The sequence below is a fragment of the Pezoporus flaviventris genome, unplaced genomic scaffold, assembly GCF_033815535.1.
Source record: "Pezoporus flaviventris isolate CSIRO_AGI_PZ_B2104156 unplaced genomic scaffold, CSIRO_AGI_Pfla_v1 ptg000013l, whole genome shotgun sequence".
Taxonomy (NCBI): domain Eukaryota; kingdom Metazoa; phylum Chordata; class Aves; order Psittaciformes; family Psittacidae; genus Pezoporus; species Pezoporus flaviventris.
The window spans coordinates 24330438-24354938 of NW_026892561.1; the positions used below are offsets into that span (position 1 = coordinate 24330438).

At 56.3% G+C, this 24501-nt stretch overlaps 2 protein-coding genes and 1 long non-coding RNA gene across 7 annotated transcripts in view; 2 read left to right on the plus strand and 1 right to left on the minus strand.

Annotated features, from left to right (window-relative positions):
- The first annotated feature begins 3193 nt into the window (after window positions 1-3193).
- PTMA (prothymosin alpha) lies at window positions 3194-12077 on the plus strand. Of its 4 annotated transcripts, none has more exons than XM_061452283.1 (5): window positions 3194-3374; window positions 7500-7571; window positions 8255-8351; window positions 10951-11024; window positions 11438-12077. In XM_061452283.1, the coding sequence occupies exons 1-5, from the start codon at window positions 3330-3332 to the stop codon at window positions 11483-11485; spliced, it is 336 nt and encodes a 111-aa protein (XP_061308267.1). In that variant the 5' UTR covers window positions 3194-3329; the 3' UTR covers window positions 11486-12077. The 4 variants fall into 4 exon arrangements, with proteins under 4 accessions (XP_061308267.1, XP_061308268.1, XP_061308269.1 ...); XM_061452284.1 differs by having other exon boundaries at window positions 3206-3374; window positions 8258-8351; XM_061452285.1 differs by having other exon boundaries at window positions 3208-3374; window positions 8255-8345.
- On the plus strand, window positions 3442-4743 carry LOC133268732 (uncharacterized). The gene is made up of 2 exons (XR_009743154.1): window positions 3442-4214; window positions 4245-4743. It is a non-coding gene; the product is annotated as an uncharacterized LOC133268732 (long non-coding RNA).
- A 10839-nt stretch (window positions 12078-22916) lies between the features above and the next one.
- PDE6D (phosphodiesterase 6D) overlaps window positions 22917-24501 on the minus strand; it is a 39362-nt gene continuing 37777 nt past the window's right edge. For both annotated transcript variants that reach the window (XM_061452280.1, XM_061452279.1), the window contains one exon: window positions 22917-23552. In XM_061452280.1, the coding sequence (XP_061308264.1) occupies window positions 23471-23552 (82 nt within the window). In that variant the 3' untranslated portion in view covers window positions 22917-23470. The remainder of the gene's footprint in view (window positions 23553-24501) is intronic.

A 24501-nucleotide genomic window follows, 5' to 3' on the forward strand; every position in this document is an offset into this window, starting at 1 on the left:
AGAGAGGATGTCATCTCTGCCAGCTTCACGTCCCGCATCACCAGCCTGACCTAGAAACACCACATCATCTCACGCGCCAGAGCCCGGGGATGCTGCAGGCTCATCCCTCTGTTTTTTCCAGAGCAGCTGAGTGACAGTCGCCCCTCCCCTGTCTCTCCGAAGAGTGTAATGAGAATTTCCTCCGAGGAGCAGCTTGCCGCGATGAAATAATCGCCCGAGCAGCAGGATCTTCGCCGGGGATTAGAGAGGCTGCTACTTGCTGAACCAGGGAAACAGCCGGTGAAGGGGAAAAACTCCTACCGCCTCCTCTGGCACCTACTTTGCCAAAGTGATCGCTGCCGCAGACGGAGTGAGGTCGCAGGCAGAGCTCAGCCCTGGAAACTTCTGTCCCTGATGCTCAGGCACTTTAGAAAAGTCTCCTTCCACCCTCCTTCTTCTCCTCTCGTTGCTCCCTGCGGAGCCGCTCCCCAGCCCAGCCGCCGAGACGGGTGGAGAAGAGGTAGCGCAGCAGCTGCCTTTTACAGGCAACAGTTTTTTTTTTGTTGTTCTTTTCGGACTGCTGAGGCGTAAAACGCGGGACTGAGCCTGTGCCTCTCTGCCTTACGCGCTGGAGCACGCAGCAACTGGGTTATCACGCCGCACAGAGGGACAGCAGCAAGGGCTATACAAGGATTTCCGAAGCTGAGTGGTTTAAGGGAGTTTTGCTTCCACTTTGGGCTCGTTCCTCCCTCCCTGCCCCCCCCCCGGTCGTTAGTGGGGTCCTGCTGTGACCATCCCTTGAGACTTCCTAATTTTCTTCCCAAATATCCCACATCTCTTTTTATTTTCTCAACTGCTCATGAAACGTGGGAACCCCAAGCCCAAAGGAACATCCCTAGTTTGAAAAGGTACGCACTAAAGCCAAGTTGCAGCAGGAGTGCTTTATTTTAGAGCTAGGCTTGGGTGGCATTTTTCTTTCCTCTTTCGGAGGCAGAGACTCACTGCCCGCCAACGCCAGACTCGACCGTGGCAGAGGGCGCTCCTGCCTCCAGCCGTGTTTCTAACCTGCCCCAAACCCACGGCCTCTCTCGAGTGCCGTCTCCGGGAATAAAGAGCAGCTGCCACCGAGCGAGAGGCGCAGCCAGCAGAAATCCTGGATTCCTCTGCTCTGTCCTTCCCCGTGGTGCGTGGAGAGGCTCTCGCCCCACTCCCGCCCAGCTCCGCCACCAGGTCGGAACGGGACATCCAGCTCCCGTTCCAGGTCAGAACGGGACATCCAAACGTGAGAAATTGCTGTCCCCAAAAGGCCCCTCCTGCCTAAACACCGGTTCAACGGCAGCGCCCGAAAGCCGCGATCGGGGCACCGTTGTGCGGAAAGCGTCTCTGACGCAAAGTGAGTTTCCCGTGTCAGGGCTTTGCTCTCGGGCTCCCGCTCCTGCCTCCTCCCTGAGGCCCCGATACCCCCCACCGGCACCTCACGGCTTCTCCCACGAGGGGCAGGAAGCTGAGGAGAAAAATGCTCCACGGTGCCACCAGGCAAAGACCAGCCTGTTTTCAGTGCTACTATGCTTTGTGGAAGGGATATTTTGTCCTGGAAACGCAGCCCTGTTCCCCCGGTACCCAGCCGCTCGGGGACATGAGGGGCTGCAATGAGGGAGACCGGCGCCATGATGCCTCGTGCCGCGACGCCTGGTGCCAGGCGGTATGGGGCTGCCATGGATTCTCCGCAGCTCTCCTGAAACTGGGGGAGGCAACTCGGGGGTAGCCCGGCTCCCGGCAACGAGGAGAAACTCGCACTCCGCCCGCGGCAGTCCCGCCGGGGGTCGCGCCCCTGTGGGGTACCCCGATACCCGGGCCAGGTGGTTTCTGCTCCGCTCCCGCCCGCTCCCGCTCCGGGTTTTCAAAGCCACTATCGCTTTAGACAGATAGGAGCTCCAGCCAGTAAGAAGCCGCAAAGCGTCAGCACAGCGTTCGCTCTGTGCTGTTGGCCAATCCAGATCGCTCGATCCCTATATCCCGCCCTCCGAGAGCAGGCTCTGCCGACTATTGCCCTGTGCCGGCGGCCATCTTGAGTGTGGCAGAGGTGCTGCTCCGTCTAAAGGTGCTTTTTTTCACCTTTTCGCCCTTTCCTCTGTACTTTCCGCATCGGGGGGTGCTTACGCGCGGCGCCGCCTCGCCCGCGGGGCCGTTACGGGCAGCGAAGCGGTTCCCGAGGTGGGGAAAAACCGCGTGCTTACCCCACGAGGGGCTCTCGGCGCCATCTTGAGTGTGGCAGAGCCTTCTCGCTCGCGGGGTCGGTGCCCCGTTACCCCACTGTTTGGGAGGGGTGTGGGGTGGCCCCGGTGCCCGCGGGGGTAAGGGGGGATGAATGTGTGTTAGTGTAAGAAGAGCTTGCGGAGGGGGCAGTAAGGGGAAACTCTGGGTGCAAAAGGTGTGTGGTGGCGGTGGTGGAAAGGGGCGGTGGGGTGGCCCGAGTCCGTTTTTATTAACTGTAAAATAAAATAAACGTACGGGTGGGAATCCCGCGTTTCCGACCGGCGGCGCCCGGCAGCCCCGGCGAGCTCGGCTAGCCGCCTCCTCCCACCGTTCTCCCGCTGGCGGCTGTTGTGGTGAAACTTTATGCGGCCCTGACAACACGGCGCGGGCTGGGGACACACACACATACACACAACCCCCTCCGCGGCTACCCCTCGACGGTTCTCCGGTATCACCCGCCCGCTCCGGCACGGCGGGGTGCAAGGAGGCGGTGGGGAGCGGCACCGGTTCTCCCGCATTGTTATTATTAACTCCTATTATTTTTCTCCCCTCCGCGGGCGGGCGGCCGCGCCTCCCGCCCCTCCGCAGGCATGCAGGCCGGCTGCGGCGGGGACGGGGACAGGGACAGGGACACACACACACACACACGGAGGGGGGGGGGGGGTGAATGGATAAATTCCCCCCCTGCCCGCCCGCCGCCTCGGACGGCGGGCGTGGCGGAGGCGGTTGGGGGCGTGGCAGCGCGGAGGGGCGGGGATGGAGGGGGCTCGGCTCTCCCTCCCACTGACCCGCTCTTCAGCACAACGCTGAGACCGAACCCGAACTCATCGCCGCGGTGTCGTCGGGCGCCGGCTACTGCCTCTTTAAGCGGCCTTGCCCATTGTTTGAGCCGCGGCCAATGGGAGCGGGCGGCCGCGGCGCGCGCGGCCAATGGGCGCGGCGCGGGGCAGCGCGCGCGCCGCCCCCCCGTCTATAAGAGGGCCCGTGGAGCCGCGTGAGTCCCCACTGACTCGCGCAAAGCCATCTTGGCATTGTTCTGCCCGCGCCGCCGCCCCCGCCGCCACAGCCCCGCCACAGCCCCGCGCGCCCCCGCCATGTCCGACGCGGCCGTGGACACCAGCGCCGAGATCTCCGCCAAGGTGAGCCGCCCGCCCCTCGCCGTGTTACCGGCTGCGAGGGCTTTTCTTCCCCAAACGTTTCTGGTTTTGTTTTTTTTTTTCGCGTATTTAAATATTTTCCTTTTTTTAAAAATTGTCTTTTACGCCTCGTTTTCCCCCCAGCTCTTCTTCCTCCTTTCTTTCGTCCCCCGCCCCCGGTGGAAGTTCGTGGCGCGCTCCGCGCGGGGCCGCCGCGCGGAGCCGCTTGCGCCGTTTCTTTGTCTAGAGCGTGCGGGAAACGTGCTCGCTGCCCTCGCCGGTGTCGCCAGACGCGCCCGGCTCCGCGGCCCGCTCCCTCCCACCTTCCCGAGGGCGGCCGCGGTGCTGTCCCGCCGCGATAGAGCTCGGGGAGTGCGTGTGTGTGCGGGTGGGTGGGGGGGCACGGCTGTGGCTCGGCACCCGTGTGCGGCGGGGGATGGCGGCGGCGCTCGTCTCATTCAATCCACTGCGGGAGCTTGACAGCCCCGTCAAACTTGGGTCCCTCTCGGTCGCGGTCCCTGCGCGGGTGTGGGGGGAGTGCGCCGGAGGGACTGGAAGGGGGAGGGGGCAGTGACTGCTGTGGAGTTGTTGCCGAAAATGGGGGTGGGGGGCGGTTGCTATTTTAGAGTTTCACCCGATTGATGCGGGGAGGTTAATTGCTGGGTCGCTGTTGCCCCTGGAGGGACGGGGAGCAGTCGCTATTTCGGAATTGCCCCCCCGGAAAAGGGGGGGAAGGCAGTAGCTGTGTCGGAGCTGCCCCGGTTGGTGTGTGTATGTTTGCTATTTCGGAGTCCCCCCCCAGAGGCGGGGAGAAAGCAGGGGGCTGCACCAGTGCTGTCGGGGGTGGGGGGGGTGGGAATGGGGGTGGGAGAGGACTAGGGGGTGGTGGGCAGTTGCTATTTTCGGAGCTGCCCCGGCGGGCGCAGCCCCCACGGCGCTGGGGGGCTCCGGCCCCGAGCTGAACTCCTCGCAGAGGGTAACTTTGCGAGTCAGTGCTAGGGGTGATGGTGAGCGGTTACGGAGCGCTGGTGCCAGTCGGGAGAGGCTCTCTCCGGAGTCCCCGCTGCGGTTCCCGGCTCTCGCCTTTGTCTGCGAGCCGCCGCGGAGCGTCCCCCGGGGGCGCCGGTCTCCCAGGCGGGCTGCGTTCCCTTCGGGCCCCAGGCGGTGATGCGCTCTGTCGAGCCCCGGGGCCGCGGCCGGGAAAGTTGCGGGGGGGGGCTGACTGTGCGTGTGCGTGGGAAGACGGCGGGAGATAGGGTGGCTGTGCCCGGGGCCCCCCTGGCCCTGCGCCCCGTCCGGCACCGGGCCGTGCCGCTACCGGAGGAGCGGGGTTGGCGGAAAAAAACCCTCACGGTAGAGGATTTGCGAAAAACGCCAACAAAACACCGTTTCTTATAAATTTCGATTTCGCTTCTGTTTCCCGCTCCCGCAGCCGTACACTCTCCCCGCTCCCCGCCTCCGCTCCGGGACCGCGGGTCGGTCCTCGCTGCCTTCGGCTTCCCCGGAGCCGGGAAGCAGTGAGGCGGGTCGATCCCCATACCTCCCCAGGGAAACTGGGCCAAGTTTGCCGTTAACCTTCCCCTGCCCTTTACAGCGTGGGGGAAGGGGGCTTCGTCCCTGGCTCACCCTCACAGGAGGGGTACGAGTATCCACGCTGTTAGGCGGACGGAGGCGCGCGCAGCGGCAAGGTGACCCCCTTTCTCCCTACCAATACCGATGTCGGTGGGGAAGCGCGGAGGCACCGGGGCCGTTCGCCTTCGTCCCTCCTTGCCGTCCGGAGCCCTCTCGGGAGGCGGGGAGGGGGGTCCCGCCCCGCTCGGGCGGTGGCTCCGCTCCGAGCACCGCCCCCGTCCGCCGCCGGGCGCCCACCACGTGCGGCCCTGCCCGCGCCGCCCCCTGGGAGCGGGAGTCCGACGCCCCCGCCGGGACTACACTTCCCGTCATTCCGCGGGCGCCGGGCCGGCGCCCTGGCGGGCGGCCAATGAGAGGAGCACGCAGAGTGGCGCGCGGTTTAAACGGCGGCCGGGCGCGTGGGAGCGCGAGGGTGCCCCCTGCCGGCGGGAGGCGCGAGCGGCAGCGGGTGCTCCGCCGTCCCGGGGGGACGTGTGTGTGCCGGGGGGATGGCAGCGGCACACCAGGGCCGTCCTGCTGGGATCGCGGCTGCACGGGGGGCTGCTGGCCCTCGCGCCCCGGGAGCAGAGCAGGGGCAGGATGCCCAGGCAGTCGGTGCATGACTGAGCGAGACTTGTGGACAAACGGCTTCACCACACCTATAATTAGAGGCTCTGTCAAAGCTCTGGAGCTGCAGCAGTGCAGCCTTCCGTTTGGAGGCTGCTACGCACATCTGCGTGTTTGTGTTGGACTGGACCAGGGGAGAGAGAGAAGCTGTGGCCCTCTCGGCAGCCCTGTTGCTAGCACAAACTTCATGACCTGGCACCCTCATAGTCGTTAAACTGAGCGTCTTCAGTGGTGTGGGAAAGGTCAGTGTTGGAGACTTGTTCAGCTGGTATCCCCCAGAATGAGCTGTTCCTTTGCTGGGAGAATTGCTTATGTTTTGTGAACAGAACCCCCGGGCATAGTGAGATATGGAAACTGACTGCTTGCTTTGTGCTGTGTTTAAGTTGGGAAATGCTTTGTTGCTCTTATGCCTGTGTGCCTCATGTGAGGCCGTGGCTGCAGAATGCAGCAGTGCAACAGTACATGAGAAATTTCAGGGTTGTCATCAGTCTTCAGGAAATAGAGGAGCCACCGATGGTGTAAGACTAGGGTGGAATTGTGAAGGAAGTGGCCTGGGTTTTGAATGTGAAGAGGGAGCTTGGGTGTTCTGTTCCACTCCAGATTTCTGGGGTGCTGGTGTGATTAGGCAAGGCTTGATCAACAGGTGGAGTCACCCCAGAGCTTAGGGTGTCCTCAGTGTGCTGGCAGGCTGGGCACCACTGGCAACATTCTGTGTGCCCCTCTGGGTCCAAGTGGCTTAAATAACTCCTGCCTGTCCCACCTAAGCAGCTTGTTGGGTAGTAGAAACCCTCCCAAAACAGTCTGAGAGTCAAACCAGCAGGGCCAGGGCCATGCTGTTACCCACAGTGTTTCCACAAGGAAGTGATAGTGGCTTAGTAGGAGTGAAAGTGCCTGCAACACTGCAAGGCAGCTGGGAAGGGCGGGCGGGAGGGGGGTCAAAGCTGCTTGTGCTGCAGCAGGGCAGCGAGGTGTGTTAAACAGCACAGTTGCTGCAGAAGCCGGCTGTATGGCTAGCCTTGGCTGAGGGAATGCTCCTTGTGCTGAAGGATCTTGCTCCAGCTGATAGAGGAACAGAAGGGGAGGAGGATGTGAGCAGAGATGCCAGTGTTAAATCCAAGTGTTCTTTATGCGGGAACATAAAGTTGGATCCTCTCAGCCTGTTTGCTGAGTGACTTGGCATGACATTTTGACAGTGATCAATAGCAAAAACACACAAGCTCTCCTCTCGCTTTGCTCATGGTGATTTGAACCAAACCAGCCAGGCACGGCTCGTGGTTCAGTGTAAAAATAGACTTTTCCCCCCACCCCATCTTGTTACACTTACAGCTGCGAGCTGGATCCTGGAGTCTCCTTTCTGCTGCTGCAAGGAAGACCAGGCATGTAATATTTGCTGTCTGACTTTCCCCAGGCAAGGCAGAGACCGCAGTCTCAGATAATGAGTTCCTGGGATTTGTTCCTGCTGTGAAGGTACTGAGCAGCCATGGACATCCGCAGCCCTGGGGCAGCTGAGCCCCCCTGTGTTGGAGGAGGCTGCTGGCTCTCCATGGCATGGCAGGAGCTTGCGTGGACTGTGTTAAGATGGGCAGTCAGCCAGCTCTGCTGCTGTTGAGCATATGCAGGTGGCCAGCGCTGTGTGTTTGGGAGCTCAGAGGTGAAACAGAGCTGTCTCTTTTAGCTGCTTTGTGGCAAGGCTGACTTGAATTGAGATTCATCCCCATGCTCTCCTGTTCCCAGGGAAGAGTCAGAATGCAGTGACCAAATTGCAGAACAAATGGGTGTGAAGAGAAACCCAGCTCCTGCTCTCTTAGACTGTTTTTTGCACCTGGTCTGCAGCTTTTCTGACCCAGGCAGATAGAATCAGAGTGACTTGTGTGTTTTTTCTGCTTCCAGGATCTAAAAGAGAAGAAGGAAGTTGTTGAAGAAACAGAAAATGGCAGAGATGCACCGGCCAACGGCAATGCTGTGAGTATGGCTACAGTCTGCAGGGAGAGGCAGCCCTTGTACCAGTACTTCTTTTTATTTTCCTCTCCTCACTTTTTTTTCTGTGAGGTTGTCCACAGCCTTGCTGAAAGGGGACCTTTCCAAATGGCAGCACTGTGCAGAGCCCTTGAGCATTTGGTGCTTCAGGGTCAACAGACACTCCTGAGCCTCCTGCGGGCAGTTCCTGTGTGCAGAAAGGAAGGACTGGGCTTGGATCCCCCTCCCCAACAGCTGGGTGAGGCCATGTCCAGTGCCACCTCCTTCCTAGGTGCTGGCAGAGGAGAGAAACAAAAGCCAACCCAAACCTGAGATTTACAGTGTTACAATTAGTTGAGTGGGGAAACACATTGTGTACAAGTGACCGGTTGGTTTCCTATTTTTAACATGCTGGGGAAATTCACTCCGCTACATTTTAGCGTGTCACAAGAGCCTTTGCTTGGCATGGAAGCTGCAGCCCCAGGTTACTCTACACTAGATTCTTCATGCCTGTGCTGTCTGCCTCATGTGGAGGCAGGCAGGCAGCAACCGGGATGTGTGCCTGGGGCTCTGATGGGCTGGTGCTTTGCTTTAGGCAGGAAAGGTGGGGATGCACACTTGTGCTGAGCATCTCTTCCCCCTTCTCCCTTCCCCAGTGCATTTTTTAAGTGATGTTTTGTCTTGCCAAGGAGAACGAGGAAAACGGAGAGCAGGAGGCTGACAACGAAGTAGATGAAGAGGAAGAAGAAGGTGGTGAGGAAGAGGACGAGGAGGAAGAGGGTGATGGTAACTTTTCTTTGTTCCCAGTGCCCCCATCCCACGCCTGTGTCCTGCCCTGCACAGCTGACTCCCGGGAAGCAGAGGAGAGCCAAAAGCAGCATCTCCCCCTCGCGGCTGCAGCCGGGCGCACTCCTTCCTTGCTTGCCCGAACCACCAGTGCTGGGAGTGAAGTCAGTCTTGAATCCCTTCCAGCAGGTTGAGGGCAGATTCCTTCCTTCCCCCCTCCTCCAGCCAGACGGCACCGTACTGTGGTGCTGAATAAGCGCATTAGCCCTTCCGTGCGAGTAGCAAAACCTGCCCTTAACTCCTGTGATCACAAGGCTGCTGCACAAGCAAGTGCTGGCCAGTGGGATGGGGACAGCTGTGGTGTTTGTGTTGTGGTCCAGGCACAGAGGACAGGTATTGCTGTCCATGTTCACGGGGCAGCTGTTGTGGAGTAACATGCTGAGGGGCTGATGTGATCTGCTCTCCCAGCCATTTCTTGGGCTGGATGCCATGTGAAAGCTGGTGAAGGAACCTGGGGCTCTTCCCTCTCCCTTCAACAGGAGCTGACAGGCTTGCTTTGAACCTTCCCTGTCTGTGGTGTCCTGCATCTCCCTGCCCTCCCCTGCTTTGCTTCCTGACCTGACCCAGCCTGGAAGTGGGTTTTGGCAGCAGCAACCAGAGATCCAGCAGTGATTTGCTGAATTGCTTCTCGCTCTCCCTGCTATTATTTTTTTTTCCCCAAGATCTGCTTGGATGAATAATGTTTATTTTTATCACTCGTTAATGCTGAGAGAAAACCATTCCTATGCCAGAATGAACCTGGGGCCCTTGATTAGCTATTAGTGGGTTAATCCCCTGTAAATTTTCAGTCTATGTGCTGACCGACTAACCTTTTGATTAGTTTTGGAAGACGGGGACAGGGCTGGAAATGTAATGACTGTTAGGCCAGCACCTATTCAGACAGTGTAAGCAGGGAAAGCTGCTGCCGCTGGGGTAGCACTCTGCTCTCAGCAGCCTTCTGTCTGCTGATTCACTAGGAAAAAAAATGGGAATTGCGGTTGGTCCTCTTCATACTTGGGATTTTAACCCTTGGAGACATAGCACAGTGTTGCCATGTGCTGTCCTGAACCCATTGACCTCCATTCCTGCCCTGGGGGGGGGGGGTGGGGGGGGGTGGTGGAATACTTGCCTCTCCTTACCTCCCCTTGGACAGGAGGGGGGGATGTGTGTGCCACAGGCATGTGTGTGTGGGGTGGAAGTGTTGCTTGGATACTGCTGTGACAAGCCTGGGGAGCTTCAGTCCCACGGTGCCAGGCCTGCTGTTCCCAGCACAGGCACAATTTGGCACACAGTGCTTGGAGGTGTTAACACCTTGCTGGGATCCTGCATGGGCTCTTGTCCGTCCATGCCTGCTGCCCTTAGGTGATCCCTGCCCGAGAGCTGCACCTGAGCAGCTGAATGCTGCAGGAAAGAGATTCCAAGACAGTGAGTGCAGCTTGTATCAGGTTGTTGCGTTTTTGTTCTTTTTTTTTTTTTTGTCCAACACTTGCAGCCAAACTCCATTCTGGAATTTGACAGCAGAGGGGAGCTTGAGGGTGTGTTTTTTCTCACCCTTGTCCCCATCCCATCTCATTATTTGCTTTGCTTAAAGCAGCTCAAAGAACTAAAAATGCTCCCAATCAGCTTGGCACTGTCACCTGACCTGCCCACCGGCATAGTGCATGTGATGGCTGCCAGGGTGTTGATCCATTGCTGGTAGCTAATCTTGGTCCTTCCCCCTGCATGGGCCATGCTGCCGCTGGGCACACGACGGGGAGAGGAGAAGGGAAGGGAGGATGGGCTGACCTTAATCCCCCCAGCTGTCTATATGTGTGGCTCGTGGCCGTGGTTTAAAGCCAGCTTACTGGCCTTGACGCTCTAAGTTTTAGTAGGGTCTCCTGTTACACAAGAGACTCATCTTGGCAGCCAAGAGGTTGTTGTTCCTCTGCAGCCTTTGGTCTTGCCCCCAACCCCCCAAAACTGCACAAAGGTGATAGACTAGGTTGTTCTGATCCACTGGCCTATTTGAGCTTGAAGTGGGTCAAAGCCCAGAGCTCTGCTCATTCTCTTCTCTGGCTGCAAGGTAAGTCGGTAACATTTGTCTGCTGTTCTGATAATTAGAAAGTGTTCTGACTCAGAACTAATGCGTTCTGGCTCTCTTAACTCATTAAAGATGGACTAATGGCTGCGAAGGGAAGCAGAAGTAATCTGGAGCAATTGGGAGGAGCAGCCACTGGAAAGCATTTTATATTTTTTTAGTGTGCATGTGTGATCTTGGTGCTTGTGGCAGGTGCTGGTTTTGCTGTCCCATTGCTTGCACTACAAGCACAGTGTGAGCCAAACTTGACACTGTCAATCCTTATTTCCCCTTGGGTGGGTCAAGTCAGTGGGGGATGCCCTGAAATCCCGTGTCTTCAGGCTCTGCTGTCTGTGCCAGCTGGGAAGATGGAATGCTGGGCATCACTGTGGGGCTGAGCCAGAATTAAACTCACTGGGAAGGTGCGTGGTCCTATAACCTTCCAAGAGGAAGGTCGCAAGGGGGTCTTTCAAGAGGGCCTCATTCCTCCCTTTCTCCATGCAGGTGAGGAAGAGGATGGTGATGAAGATGATGAAGCTGAGGGAGCCACAGGCAAAAGGGCAGCTGAGGATGATGAGGTAGGAAAAGCACCTGGCTGCCTGGAGTCACCTGTGTCTTCAGAGGGTTGGAGGGGAGCTTCAGTGGTGCCAGAGGCCAGGCTGGGCTATGGGGCTGTAACACCCTGCCTGTGTGCTCCCGTGCCTCTCCAGGGATGTGGCCCAGTTCTGTTTATACGCTGGCCTGCTTAGTGGGGGTGTCAGCTCTGGCTGTGCCGAGCTGCTGGCTCTGGCTGTGGAGTCCCACGGTGCTCAGGGGCTCCTGAGCTGGCTGAGAAAGAGGATTTTGCACAAGGAAAGTACTCTTGTATTTCCCTCTCCCTGTGGTGGGGGAGGGACCTGAAACCAGGCTGCCTACCCTGCTGTGGCTAGCACCAGAGGGCTCCCAGCCCTGCTCCACTTCCCCTCTCCTGATGGCTTTGCTTTCCCTCCAGGATGACGACGTCGATCCCAAGAAGCAGAAAACCGATGAAGATGACTAGGCAGCAAATTTATTATTATTATTTTTTTTTTAAATAAGGAGGAAAACAAACCAACAAAAAAAGGCCAGCGCATCCTCTTCACCCTTGGGACCCCCTTCCCTCCTGTTACAGCCCTTTTTCCCCTCCCCGACACACACACAGCCCTTCCTCCCCCCTCTGCCGTGGTCATCCTCACCAAGTAGAGTGAACCCCAGCCCCCCGGCGCGGCGCTGCCACTCAATGACCATACGAAACGATTCGCCTGTTAGCGGGGAGAGAACCCCCCCTTTCCCACAGACCCTCCCCCCAAGCACCAAAACTTCAAGGCCCTGCTTTCTTTCTTAAAAGTACTTTAAAGGAGAATTTGTTTGTATTTTTTATTTACATTTTATATTTTTGTACATATTGTTAGGAGGTCCGCCATTTTTAAGTGATCTCGGATTGACCAAAAGGGGGGCTTTGAAGTGTATATCTCTTGTTACCTATCTCTGACTTTACTTGTGGTGTGACCAGGCCCAAACCATTATCTCAAAGGAGAATAAAACAAAACCTTGTAAAAAAAAAAAAATTAAAAAAGAGACAAAAATGCAAAAAAAAAAAATTTACAATCTTATCTGAGCATTCCAGTAACTTTTTTTGTGTATTGTACTTTAGCTGTACCATAGATTGTGGTTTGTATGAGGTGGCAAGGCCAAAGATAAAAAGGTTTTTGTTTTGGGGTTTTTTTGTTTTGTTTTTTTTTTGTTTGTTTTTTTAGTTTTTTTTCTCTCTTTTTTTTTGTTTTGGGGTTTTTTTTTCCTGTCTATGAAGTTGCTGTTTTTTGTTTGGTTTTCTTTTTTTTGGCCTGTTTGATGTATGTGTGAAACAATGTTGTCCAACAATAAACCGGAATTTTATTTTGCTGAGTTGTCCTAACAAGGCTGCCTCCCAACTGCTGCTTTTTGTTTTAGTTTTCATTTGGTTTTGGTTTTCATTTCTTTCTTGCCTTCCTTTCTTTGCTTTGGACTCGGGCTGAGAAGTTAGGTTGAGCAAGAGTTGAGAGGTGCAGAGTGCTCATAGGGTGGGTCTGGGGGCACTGGGCCCAACTGGTGTCTTCAGCATAGGGCTGTGCTATCCCTGGGGCAGCGTGTTCTCATAGCTGTACTCTGGGCTGCTGCAGCTGTGCCCCAGCATGACCTCTGTATGGTTCTGAAGGGTCTGGCTGCTCTTGGGGAGTGGTAGGGACAGGTCAGGCCAGGAAAAAAAACACTGCAGATGCAGGCTCTATAAAAGTGAGCTGGGCTGTGTGGGTATGGGAATCTCAGTAATCCTCCTGTTCATCTACAACTGGACTTGGAGACTCTGCTGGGCTGGAGCAGTGGGCGCAAGAAACTCAACCCCAAAATCTTTCAGTGTCTGGTGTGGGTGAATTATGCTGTAGTTGGATAGTGGGTGATACTGGGAAGACCCTGTGAGAGTGGTGAAGTGTTGGATCAGACTGCCTTATCCCTGGCAGTGTTCAAGGCCAGATTGATGGGGCTTTGAGCCACGGGTTTAGTGGAAGGTGTCCCTGCCCATTGCAGGGGGTTGGATCTGTATGATCTTTAAGGTCCCTTCTAACCCATTCTGTGAAATGCCTCGCCTTCTGGGCTGTGTGAGGCAGCACAGGCTTATTTACAGCGTTGTTGGCAGCAGGGTAGGATGCATGCTGGAGAAGGCAGCATTCAGCAGGGATTGAATTCGGCCAGAGATGGCCCTTGAGGGCTGCTCCAGCCTGCACTGGCTGCCCAGCTGTATCTGGGGTACCAAGTTAGCAGAGGTTTGGTGGTGGGATCCTGGGATGCAGGCTGGGATTTGTCTGCTTTAACTAAACCACAAGTGCTGTAATTTCACCTAGACCTCTACTGCTTAGCTCCTAATATTCCCTCAACTCATCGTTCCTCTCTAGAGCACTGGAGCTCTGAAAAGCTCAGCTGGCTCTGCCAGGTGTGTGGAGGCTGTTTGCATGGAACCTGCCTTGTATCTGTGCCTCCCAAACCCTCACCTGGGTGACTGTGCTGACTGGGGTTTGTGCCGAAGCCTTGCCGGATGCTCTCACTTCCTTCTCTCACGGTGCAGTTCCTGGCAGTTAACATTAAGATGCTGGGGGGTTATTTTTATTTTACTTAAAGAAGAAACCCTTCAAAAAAACCCAAGAGGAATTGTGTATTCAGTGCGCTGGTCACAGCTCTTCCTGATCCCCGGCAGCAGCCAGGTCACTTACTCTGTTTGCACCGGTGGCAAAGAAGCTCAAAAACTCTCCTTGTCCCTAATTATCCAGCTAATCGTGGTGCTAGCTGATAGCTTATCAGATTTACTGCCTCAATTCATGAGCAGTGTCCAGCCCTGCCTGTCACGTGCCTGGGTGATGGGATGCTCTTAGCACTCTGGAGGCCAGTGCTAGTTTTAATTAGCAGGTGCTCTGATGTCCCTGATGGGATGTGACAACACAGGAGCAGCAAACAGCGCTGCTTTGTTGTGCAGCACCAGGAGCTGTGCTGTCTCGTCGTGGCTGCCTGGTGCATGGCTTGTGCACCATGAGAGGCTCCGGTGATGTGCGATTTGAGGTGATCGCAGATTTGTGAGGCAAATTATTGAAATCAGTTTCTGCAGCTGAGGAGCTGGTGAGAACCAGCTCTGTGTCACCGACACATGGGGACTCTGCGCACGCAGCTGGTGGGGAGGCCCCTGTGCAGGGTGGTGTTTGGGGGACCAGTGACCTTACTGGTCCCCACTGCAAAGCAGGACCTGACCTACAGCCTGCAGCCTCCCAAGACCTGGGGGTCTTGGGTAGTAGGGTCCTCTTGGGTCTGACACGTGGGTAAAACCAGTGGCTGCTTGCAGCCAGACAGACTGGCAGTGGGTAGAGCATGGCGTAGTGGGGGGTGAGGCAAGCGCAGGCTGGGGAGCCTGCCAGCTCCACAGCTCCTGGTCCTTGCCCGGCTGCCATGAGCCCTATGGCCACTGCTGATGGAGAAAGCAAAGCTGGCTCCCTCGCCTCCAGCTGTGCAGGGCAGCCCTGGTGTTTCCGTACCCTGTCTTTATCCCATCGTGTCTGGGTGTCGGGGAGGTCTGGCAGCCCTCTGGATGTGCTTCCGTGTCTTCAGTGCAGAGGGCAGAAGCTCCCTGGCTGCAGAGCAGAGAAGGGCGACAGGCTGGTCCCAGCACTGGGGACTGAGAGTGGGTACAGCTCAGTGCATGGGCCACTGCAGGAATCCCTCAGCCCCACTGCTTGGTCATCAAATCCCAGCCAATCCCCAAGCTCCAGCACAGCCTAGCAGCCAGTCCCATGCTGCCACCTGTTTATCCCTTCGCCCCCACACTTCCCTCCCCCCCTCATGCTGTGTCCACCAACCACAGTCAAGCAGCACCAAGGCCTGACCAATCCCAGCCTGCCACCTGGCTTTTCCCCTCAGCCAACCATGTGCCTCCACATGTCTTTGCTGCTGCCTCACCCTTCACAGCAGCAGCTCACCAATCACAGTGTGAGGGAGACTGCACTGAGCCAATCCGAAGCTGCCGCCTGAAAATTGTGCCAGCCAATCAGGGACAGCCACACCTCTCCAAGGGGTATAAAGGTCCATCAGTGGTGGGACTCTGCATGTGTTTGAGGCTGTTATTCGGTGGAGGGGTGATGTGTCTTTGAAAGCTTCCTGCCTGTGAGGTCCTAGAGGGGCTTGAAGGTGGCTCTGCATCTCGTTTGGTGCCTGATGCCACATGGGGCCTTCTGGGGGATTCCAAAATGCTGCAGGGATTGCTTGCCTGGATGATGTCTTGGGCTGGAACTGGGAGCAGGTACCCCTCCACAGGGGAAGGCTTGCAGGAGTTGTTCCTGCTGAAGACATCCCTGAGGATCTTAGAAATGGTCTTCCTGGTGAGCCAGCCTTATGCGGGAGGCAGCCTGCTGGGACCTGGGGGCTCCCACCTACCTCTGGTGTGCAGAAGATGATCTCCACCACTGCTTGGTGACCAGAGTCAGGCTCTGCAGGGTGCTGAAGCCATGGGACTGGAAGTGAAGAGCATGCAGCCATTGTGTGCCTTTAGGCATGGTGTTGTGATGCTTGGTCCTAACCTAGAACTTCTCAGGTTCCATGTTCAGCTGCAACCTGTGGAGCAGAAAAACATGTTGTGCTGTCCTTTGCCTGCAGATGTGACCTGTGTGATGTGGGTGGTTGGAATCCTCATTGGGCTGCTGGTCACGCTGGTCCTGGAGATCATGGATAAGAATGACTGAAGCTGTTCTGAGTGTGCTAGCTGGCTGCTGAGCACTGAAGACAGACCAAGTAGCTCCCAAACGTAGCTGTCAGGAGAGCTGCAGGGTGGCTCATACAAACCTGGAAGGACTTAGGCTATGTGATGTGTAGAGGTGACTACTTTGACCAAGGGCAGCCCTTCCCAAGGACTCTGCTTTGGCTGGCCCTTTAATGGAGCAACAATGTCCAGTGTGTGTCCAGGTGAACTGAGAGAGCATCCACGTGGCTGACCCAAAATATGATGCGTGAGCAAAGCTGTACAAAGGAAGATCATAGACAGTGTAACTGGTAGGGCTGAGCTCATGCCCTGCAGGCACCTGGACTGGGTCTGGACCTATCTTCAGTTCTGACCTCCTGCCCGTATTAGGTTGGGGCCTGTTTCATCAGCTCAAGCTTGTAACTGCACCAGTTGTAGCTTTGTTAGCCTCATCCAAAACTCTTCTTGTTGCATCTTGACAACTTTCATGAAAATTGGAGCACCTTGAGGGCTTGGTGGAGAGCTTGTCTGTAGGGAATGCAGGACTTGGACTCCAAATTAGACATGGCCAGGGTTCCTAGTGCAGTTTGTGTCTGAGCAAATAATTGGCATCTACTTAAGAGTCTAATGAGTGAAACAGCCTTCCAGGCACAAATCCTCAAGATCACAAACATAGAAGTGCTTTTGCAGCATAGCTGTTAAACATGAAGAGCTGTTCCTCTGGCAGAGCAATTGCCACCCGGCTCAGGGTGTGAGGTGTCCTGGGGGAGAAGACCCTTCAGGAGCAGGCTGGGGAAGCCCAGGGCCATTGATCAATCTTGTCTCATCCCACACAGCAGCAGGAAAGCCCAGCCCATGCTGAAGGGTAGATGTGGGAGATCTAGTTCCTGTCCTGTCCCTGGCTACTATGTCCCCCTCAGTGAGCCAGGGCAGCTCTGGTGCTGTAACTGACTTGGCAGTTGGAAAAAAACTGGCAGTCCCCAGCTCAGTGGAGGTCCTCAAGCTCTGAAACCCAACTGAATGCTAACACCTGCTGCCAGATCTCACTGTGACCACCACCCCAGTTCTTCCATGCTTTGGGGTGCTAGCCTCAAAAGGGGGAGCAGAGCTGGGTTGCCAGTGACTCCTACACAGACACTGGCAATCCTCCATCCTCCCCTGCGCCAGTGGCTGCTCCATCTGTTCTGGCTGAGCTGACCCTCTCCAAAGGGCAGGAGAGCAGGAAAAGGGGCTGTGGGGGACCCTCAAGTTTGCAGATGCCAAGGAAGGCCATGGCTTCTGTTCACGGCCAGCTGGACCGCCCTCGTGGGAGGGTTGGGGGGCAGCCAGTGGCAGTGGGCTTGGAGGCCAGGAGTAGACTTGGGAGGAAGCAGTGAGTGCTGTGCTTCAAAGCAGAGTGTGGATCTGGAGAAGCTCTTGCCCCTGTTTTGTAGGAAAGCACAATGCAAAGGAGACAGCTGGGGAGTGAGAAAGTCCAACCCAATTAGCCCTTAGAGAATCCATGGGGATGGGGACCTCAGGCTGTTAATCCAGAGGAATGGAGTATTTGCATGTGTCCTTTCCCACTCGGGAGGGAGGCCTGAAGGTAAGGGGCTCTGCCTCTCTCTGTATACCAGTTGGGTGTTAGGTGGGGATGTGGATCCTCCAGCTCCCTTTGAGCATGGGGTGCTCCAAGCTCTGTAGGCACCAATCTCTACTGCAGGCAGAGCAGGCTTCTGGCCCTGGTCTTTCAGGGAGCTAGAAACCAGCACACCTCTTTCATGACTTAGGCAGGAGGTACAAGGGGTGATGTAGCTCGTGTACAAGGCTCAGATCTGGATGCTCAGTTGGTGTGAGACCCATGGGCACTACTGAGGGGGACAACCCACAGCAAGTACGAGCTGTTCCCTCTGCGGTGAGCAGCCGAGGCACTGCCAGACCCTGGGTCCACAGGCAGAGAAGAGATGTGGCTCCAAGTTGCCTGGCAGGCACTGTGGTCCTGCCTGGGTCTGGGGAGCCTATGGAGGCTGCCCAGGGTTTGCTACACCACCAAGTGTGACCCCAAAGGCAGCATGGGGTCCTGGAGTGGCCCCCGGCTGCTGTGGGGTTCAGAGCCAGCAGCCTCCAGCCCTGGCAAGTCAAATCACAGCCATTGATTTGACATCCCCTCCCAGCCCTCCTTATCCCCTGAAGGTGAGGATGCTGTTTCCCTGGGGACAACTCTCAGCGCAAAGGCTGGTCTCTAGGATGGGGACCTCCGGGGGAGGGAGGAGGTGAGCAGCAGGCAGGAGCAGGGAGCACAACTTTGCTATGGGAAGGGGTGAACAAGAAGCACCTACTGGAGCTGCTGCACCATGGGGGGGCTGTGGGGCACCCCAAAGTGCAGGCTGGTCCCAGCAAAGGCTGGGGGCTACGTTCAGCTGTGGGAGCCCCATAGTGCTGTTAGCTGTGGCCTTGGGCTCTCAAGGCTTCTTGAAGTAGGGACAAAAGAGGGACGAAAGGCAGGAGCAAGGCATAGGGGTGTCAGTCTTGCGGGAGCTGCTGGCACACCTCACCCTGGCCCTTACTTTGTGCCTGTCAGTAACTCTGGGGCTCTGGGCTGGCAGAGGGTTCCGTGTACCTGGTCCAGCACAAGGGCTGCTCTCCTGGGATGGAGCTGGTGGCATGTCCCATCCCGGCTGGCCCCGCAGCCTGCCTGCCCGGGGCTGAGCGGCCAGAGCTGCCCCTCCGTGGCTCCCTAGAGGTCGTGCCCGACGCGGTGGCCTACAGCCGGAGTCCTTCCCGCCCGGCGGCCGGCGCTGGGCATGCGCTGTGCGGTCCAGGCCGTACGGCTGTATTGCAGCGCCATCTAGTGCTGTGGGATGGGGAAGCCCAGCACCCCAACATCCCACCCGCGAGCTACGGCAGCACCGGGGGGACAGGCCAAGGCCAACCTGCCAGGAGACCCAAACATGCTGTTGGTGAGGACGGACGGGCGGCACAGCGTGTCCCCCGGCTTGGGGCAGCCGGAACTCGCCTCTGTTTCCCTGTGCCCTGCTCTATGTTAGGGAATATCCTGCGAGGATCCCAGGAAGCATCAAGAGGTGCAGATGTTTCCCTGTTTCTGAGCCTAATGGGTCTGCCTCACCTGTTGGTTTTGCCACTTCCTCCGATGGATATAAGGCTTCTGCCCAATCCTCGTGCCACTTTTGCTTCTCTATCAGCCGGATGACCCCAGCTCTGTAAGTCTCTCATTGCCAAGACCTTCATTCTCATAGCATCTCCCACAGTTTCCTGGTGCCCATCTTCCATAGCTGGTGTGAGCGTGACCCCTTCCCACAGCTTGTCACCATTCCCCTTTTACACACCTGAGGCAATGCCAACCCTTTCCAGCCTGGCTTTTGGGACACCTGGAGAGCTTTCTGCGGCACAGTCCTACTGTGCTCTCCTTCCCTGCCTCTGCGTCCCAGCTCATCCCCTCCCAACTCTTCACCTCCCTCAGGTGCCTGCCACACTCCCTACCTTTCCTGGCACTGGGAGAGCAGGCTGGGGTTTGGCACAGAGCTGGGTGCCATAAGAATGGGAAGCTCTGCAAGAGGGGCTGTGGCGATGTCTTGCCCCACTCCCCTCCCACAGTGTGGGGTACCAGTGGGGAGCACTGGTGTGGATGTCAGATGTGCAGTGGAGTGAGGTGAGTGCTGAGTCCCAGTAGAGATTGCACCCAGATCCCATAGCACTGACAGGCTGGTGGCCTGAGGCTCCCTAGGGCAGGAGTTTGGCACCTTCAGCTGAAAAGGGGCCCTTTGGCAGCCTCTGCCTTGGCTGCCCTCCTGCCTTTGAGGATGGAAGGGGCTGTGCCCAAGTGACCTGACAACCCTGAAGTCCTTTTGTCCAAGCAGTTTGATGCCTGGCTGCACTGTTCTAGGGATCCAGGAGCGGGATCTGTGCCCCCCAAAAGGGGCAGAGGGACTTGAATCTTCCCAGCCCTCCTGTTGCCCTCCCAGTGCTGCTGGGGGAGGATGGAGCTGGTTGAGTTGGAACAGGACGGTCCTGGCCCTGCTGCTGCTGGCTGCCTGCTGCCTACCACCTGCCTGTGCTGCCTGCACTAGTAGGAAGGTAAGAGTAGCAAAGCAGGCACCGAACATAACGTGGCCCTGGGCTGTTTGCGCGCCTTTTGTTCACCAGTAACTTTCTCGTGAATCAGCTCATTAACCGCATTAGGACGGCTCTGCTTCCTGCCTGAGCGTTATCAGGCAGGGCAGATCTGGGGCACCGTGCCAGCGGGAGCCCTGCTCCACTTTGCTGGGAGCTCAGGCAGCCGAGATTCCCCGGTGGCAGCCAGGGTAGGTAACACGCTGATGGTGCTGGCTGTCGGCAGCGAGGATGTAAGAACCTAGTGCTTGCTGTGTGGTGGGGAGGAGCTGCCCTGTTCCCCCATTGCAGCACACAGGCAAGACCCCAATATGCCCAGGGTCAGGGTCCTGCTTTGCAGCAGCCTTCCTGGTGTTGTTCATTGCCATAAGCCATGCCCATGCTTCAGGGAGCTCCTGTGGTGTGATGGACCACAAAACCATGCAGAGAGCTCCCCTAAAGCCAAAAGCCCGTTGTGCATCACCCTCCTCCCATGCTGTCTCGCTGCTTTTGAACAGCAGATGTGCCGAACCCTAGCTGGGAGGGCTCCCAGGTGAAGGGCAGTGAGGGTCAAGCTTGCTTTGCACAAGCTTCACCCTGAATCTGTCCATGCCAGCTCCCCATTCTGTGAACAGCTCCAGCTCCCACTTGCTTCTCCGTCCTTCCTCCATTTCCCAATGTGCCTCTGTTGCCTCTGGCTGTGTATCTGGGCTCCACAGGGCCACCCTGCTGTTGCTGCCAGGCTCCCCCCCAGTGTAGGGGGTGAGCCTTCTATGGTGGGGAGCAGCCTCCCAGGCATGTTCTCTGCCTCGAGGCTGTTGCAGAAACAAATGCCCACTGCATGCTGGTGGCTGAAGGCTCTTGCACCCACCATGGGAGCTGCTGAGCCCAAAACACCCCGGCTGTGAAGAGTGAGCAGAGGAATCTGTGGGTCTTGGCTGGGATTCACTCACAATGGCTGCTGCTGCTGCTGCTGCTGCTGCTGCTGCTGCTGAATTAGGCCAGTTCCCTCTCCCCAGCACTGCTTGGCCAGTCTGATACCAACAGCTCCAGCATGTGCTGGGAAGCAGCATCTCCAGGTGAGCCAGGGTTTGTGTGAGTGGCTGGGCACTGGGAGTGGCCCTGCCTGGCGAGAGGCTCCTCGCCTGCCCCAGCCAGGTTCTAACCCCCAGAATTGCCCCATTTGCCACCATGTGGCCCTCCCCTTGTGCAGAGCCCACGCATGTGGACCCCGCCGGGGGAAATTCCCCTGCTCAGAGATGCCTGCTGAGGCTGCAGGTTTCTGGGTGGGGACTTTTTTGGTAAATAAAAAGTGTAACTGCTGTGTTGCTCCTCGCACCCACTTCTCCCCCACCAGCCTTTGCACAAAGGATGGCATGGGGCTGCCTTCATGCTGTGGTGAGAACCACCCTGGACACATGGGCAGTTAGTGGCACACAGGTCCTGACCTCCTGCTCCTCTCTTGCGCCTTCCAGCCCCACTTTTCCCTTTGCTGGTGCTTTTGCTGGCCCCGTGTTAATTGCCCCATGCAAGGTAACTGAGAGCTGCCAGCACCACGCTCAGCAGCTGGGTACGGGCACGCTAAGAGCAGCCCATTAGCAGTGCCTCCTGCCCCTTCTCTCAGTGCTCTCAAATGCCCCTTAGCCCTACGGGAGGGCACCCACAGCTGCTTGGGCCAAGCACAAGTTCCTGCTCCCAGCACCCGGGGGTCCTTCTCCCGGATTTGGGTGGTGTCAGGTCAGAGCACGCTGAGCTCTGCCCTACCGGGGCCTTTCTGCCATCAGATCGGGCCCCTGCGTTTGCTCCGACGGCTCTTTAAGGGAGGCTTAGCCCCGCGCTGGGAGATGCTGGGGAGGGCTGGGAGATGCCGGTCCCGGGGCGCGGGCCGGTGAGCTGCCAGCTATTTCCCAGGGAGCCACTTGAGGGCGGCAGTGACGCGCCGCAGAGCCGCCAACGCGGGTCCGGCCGGCTCCAACTGGGCCAGACGGACGAACTGGGACAGACCAGGCCGGAAGGGTGCGGGCGGGCAGGGAAGGGGCTCCGGGGCCACCCCGGGCTTCCTCAGGATTCGTGTCCCACCGGGGCCCTCTCCCAGGGCAGCCGGAAATATCTATCCTGGGAACATCTACTGGAACATCTCTGCTGGAATCGAGCTACCTCTCTCCAGACCACTCACTTTTTATACTTTCCCTTTTTGGATACCTTCTGTCTCCCCTCTGTGATAGAGATACCATCACTGGGTGTCGTTCACGCTGGGTGCAGAAGGCAGTTTCAGCTGATCTCTGTGTAAAGGTTGGCCTAGCACGGGCCATGCTGAGAAGTCTCTGCCCCATGAGTCCAGCAGGCTGAAACCCATCAGCGAGGTCTCATGCAGAAGCTGCTAAATTGGCTAACGCTCTCCTCATGGGGATTAATGGTCCAGCTTCAATTCACCTCAAAAAATTTTATGCTGTATTCCTCCCATGTACTCCCAATGGCTGAACTCAGGATCCGAGGTGATGCATTTCATTTCTCTGTGGTGCCTGCGAATTGCAAGCCCAGGCTGATGAGGGTGTCAAGCGATCATAAAGCTGCCCGTGATGGTTTAAGAGCAGAAGCTGGAAATGCCTTCTTCACAAGATTAGCATGTGCTAGAACTACTAACAACAGGGGGGAAAGAGTAGCAGTAGGGCTTGAGGAGGCTGCTTTTGGTAGATAAACTGATGCCATGTGTCATTAAAGCTGCACAACGTGGGGATTGCTTGGCTCAGCCACTGCAGCCGCAGCTGTGCCTCAGTTTGCTTGGCAGGGCTGATGCTGGTGGGCTCAGGGAACATAGGTTTTCTGCAAGGATTCCTAGAAAGTTGGGAAAGCAGAACAGCGTGCAGTGCTGCTCAAGAAACAAGTGATAGCAAACAGCACAAAATGCCCTATGGGACTGGTGAACAGAAATGAGGGTGAGGAGAAGCCTTGCTCAGAGCAGTCAGAAAACCTCTTCAACATGGGCAGCTGGAGGAGGAGAAATGTAACAAGGATCAGCGGGGCACAGGAAGTCCTGTTCTGCTGCTGGCTTAAGCAACAGCAGTTCGTGGCTGCTGCAAGTCATTTTTGTAACAGAAAGGAACATGCACAGAGCTAACATTTCTTCCCTTCTTTGGACGGTAGGAATGTTTTAATTGAGAAAGTTGTTTTAATTACATTAGGTGATATCACAGTCTATTTTACAAGTTCAGGTAAGAGGATGTGTGGACCAATTACACAGGAATCCAGTAAAAGGTTAAAAACCTACAACATGAGAAAAATGAAAAGGTTAACTTAATCCCCCCAAAATGAAACGCATTGAGAGTTTAGTGTGAGTGGAAATGGGAGATTATACCAGGATCCAGAGAAGTACAAAGGATGAGACTAACATAATTTACAGTATTGGTTCTCCATGACCATCGTTTTGCCCGTGTTCAGAGACAGCCTCTTTTCCCCAGTGCATCGCTGAGCAGCTGGTCCTGTCTCTGAGGGTTTGGTCTGGTCTTGTCAGAGGAGAAAGCAAAATAACTGACGGGCAAAGGTCACAACCCACGTTGAGCTGGTCCCCAGGGGTCACCGCCTACAGGAGTGTCTTCCACTGGATAGTCGGGGGGTTCTGCACCAAGAACTGTATGGAGGAAAACTAAAACAGCTCCAAAAAGCCCCATCTCAAATGTAGAAAAGTCTCACTCTGGAAGTGCTTACGAGAAGATCGTCATCATAGAATTTGGTTTCTATAATAACATTACCACTGTGGAAGGAAAAGAGGAGAGAGAAGAGGTGTTAGAAGATTGCAAGACAGTAGAAAATGACTGCTCCTCTCTGTGCTCTCACAACCCTGGGCTGTCACCTGACCCCCACGTAACAGGAACTTTGGTTCGGAGCCACACGCAATGATCACTGTGTCCTGATCCAGGGGTGGCTGGGGCCAAAGGAGCTCCCCACTGCATTCCTACATGGAGCAGTTCTCCCCATCCCTCTCATCACCCCTCCTCTGGGCACGGTACCCCACAGGCTGCAGAGGGCTCACAGCAAACATCTGCTCACATCTACTGCTAAAAATAAAGTATCAGTCCCAGCATGTTCAGGCCCCTCTCTCCTGCAGTCAATAGTGAAAACCAATGGGAATTCTTATTTTATTCCCCAGCTCTGTCCTCTAGCGCTCAGCAAGGTACTTCAACTTACTGTGTCATTTCCCTCAAGGGTGCTTAAATGCAAACGCAAAAGCATATTTTATACAAACTGCAATGGAAGTGCAGTTTTGGGTGTGACAAAAGCTCTGGTAGTTTAACTTGCTGACTCTGAGATTTTGGTGGATAAAATTAAGAACTCTGAGGCCATTACAGCACCTGGACACCTGAGCAGTGTAATCTGACTGTGTCTAAATAACATAGCTCTGGAAAATCAATGCAGCAGTACCATCTTCACTGTGGCTCTTAGTATCTGTACCACTGGCAAAGCTGGACCTGGCAAGAGCATAAGTTTTTTGCTGTCGCATGGACAAAGTCTGAACTCAAATGTTGGAGAATGTTCTCAGTCCGATTGATATTCAGAAATCCTGCACACTAAGTATCACATCTCAATTCTTTCCTGCTATGGAGACACTGAGACAAACACAAGGTTTTCGGAAATATCAGAAGGTGAGAGGTTCTCCAAGTCTTAGCAGATGAAAAAAGCTGATTTCTTTGGGTCACAAAACC

Bases quoted from the DNA above. Each gene is read 5' to 3' on its own strand.
- PTMA (XM_061452283.1), top strand. From the start codon at position 3,330: ATGTCCGACGCGGCCGTGGACACCAGCGCCGAGATCTCCGCCAAG. The intron at 3,375-7,499 runs GTGAGCCGCCCG...TTCTGCTTCCAG, and splicing joins GCGCCGAGATCTCCGCCAAG to GATCTAAAAGAGAAGAAGGA. The intron at 11,025-11,437 runs GTAGGAAAAGCA...CTTTCCCTCCAG, and splicing joins GGGCAGCTGAGGATGATGAG to GATGACGACGTCGATCCCAA.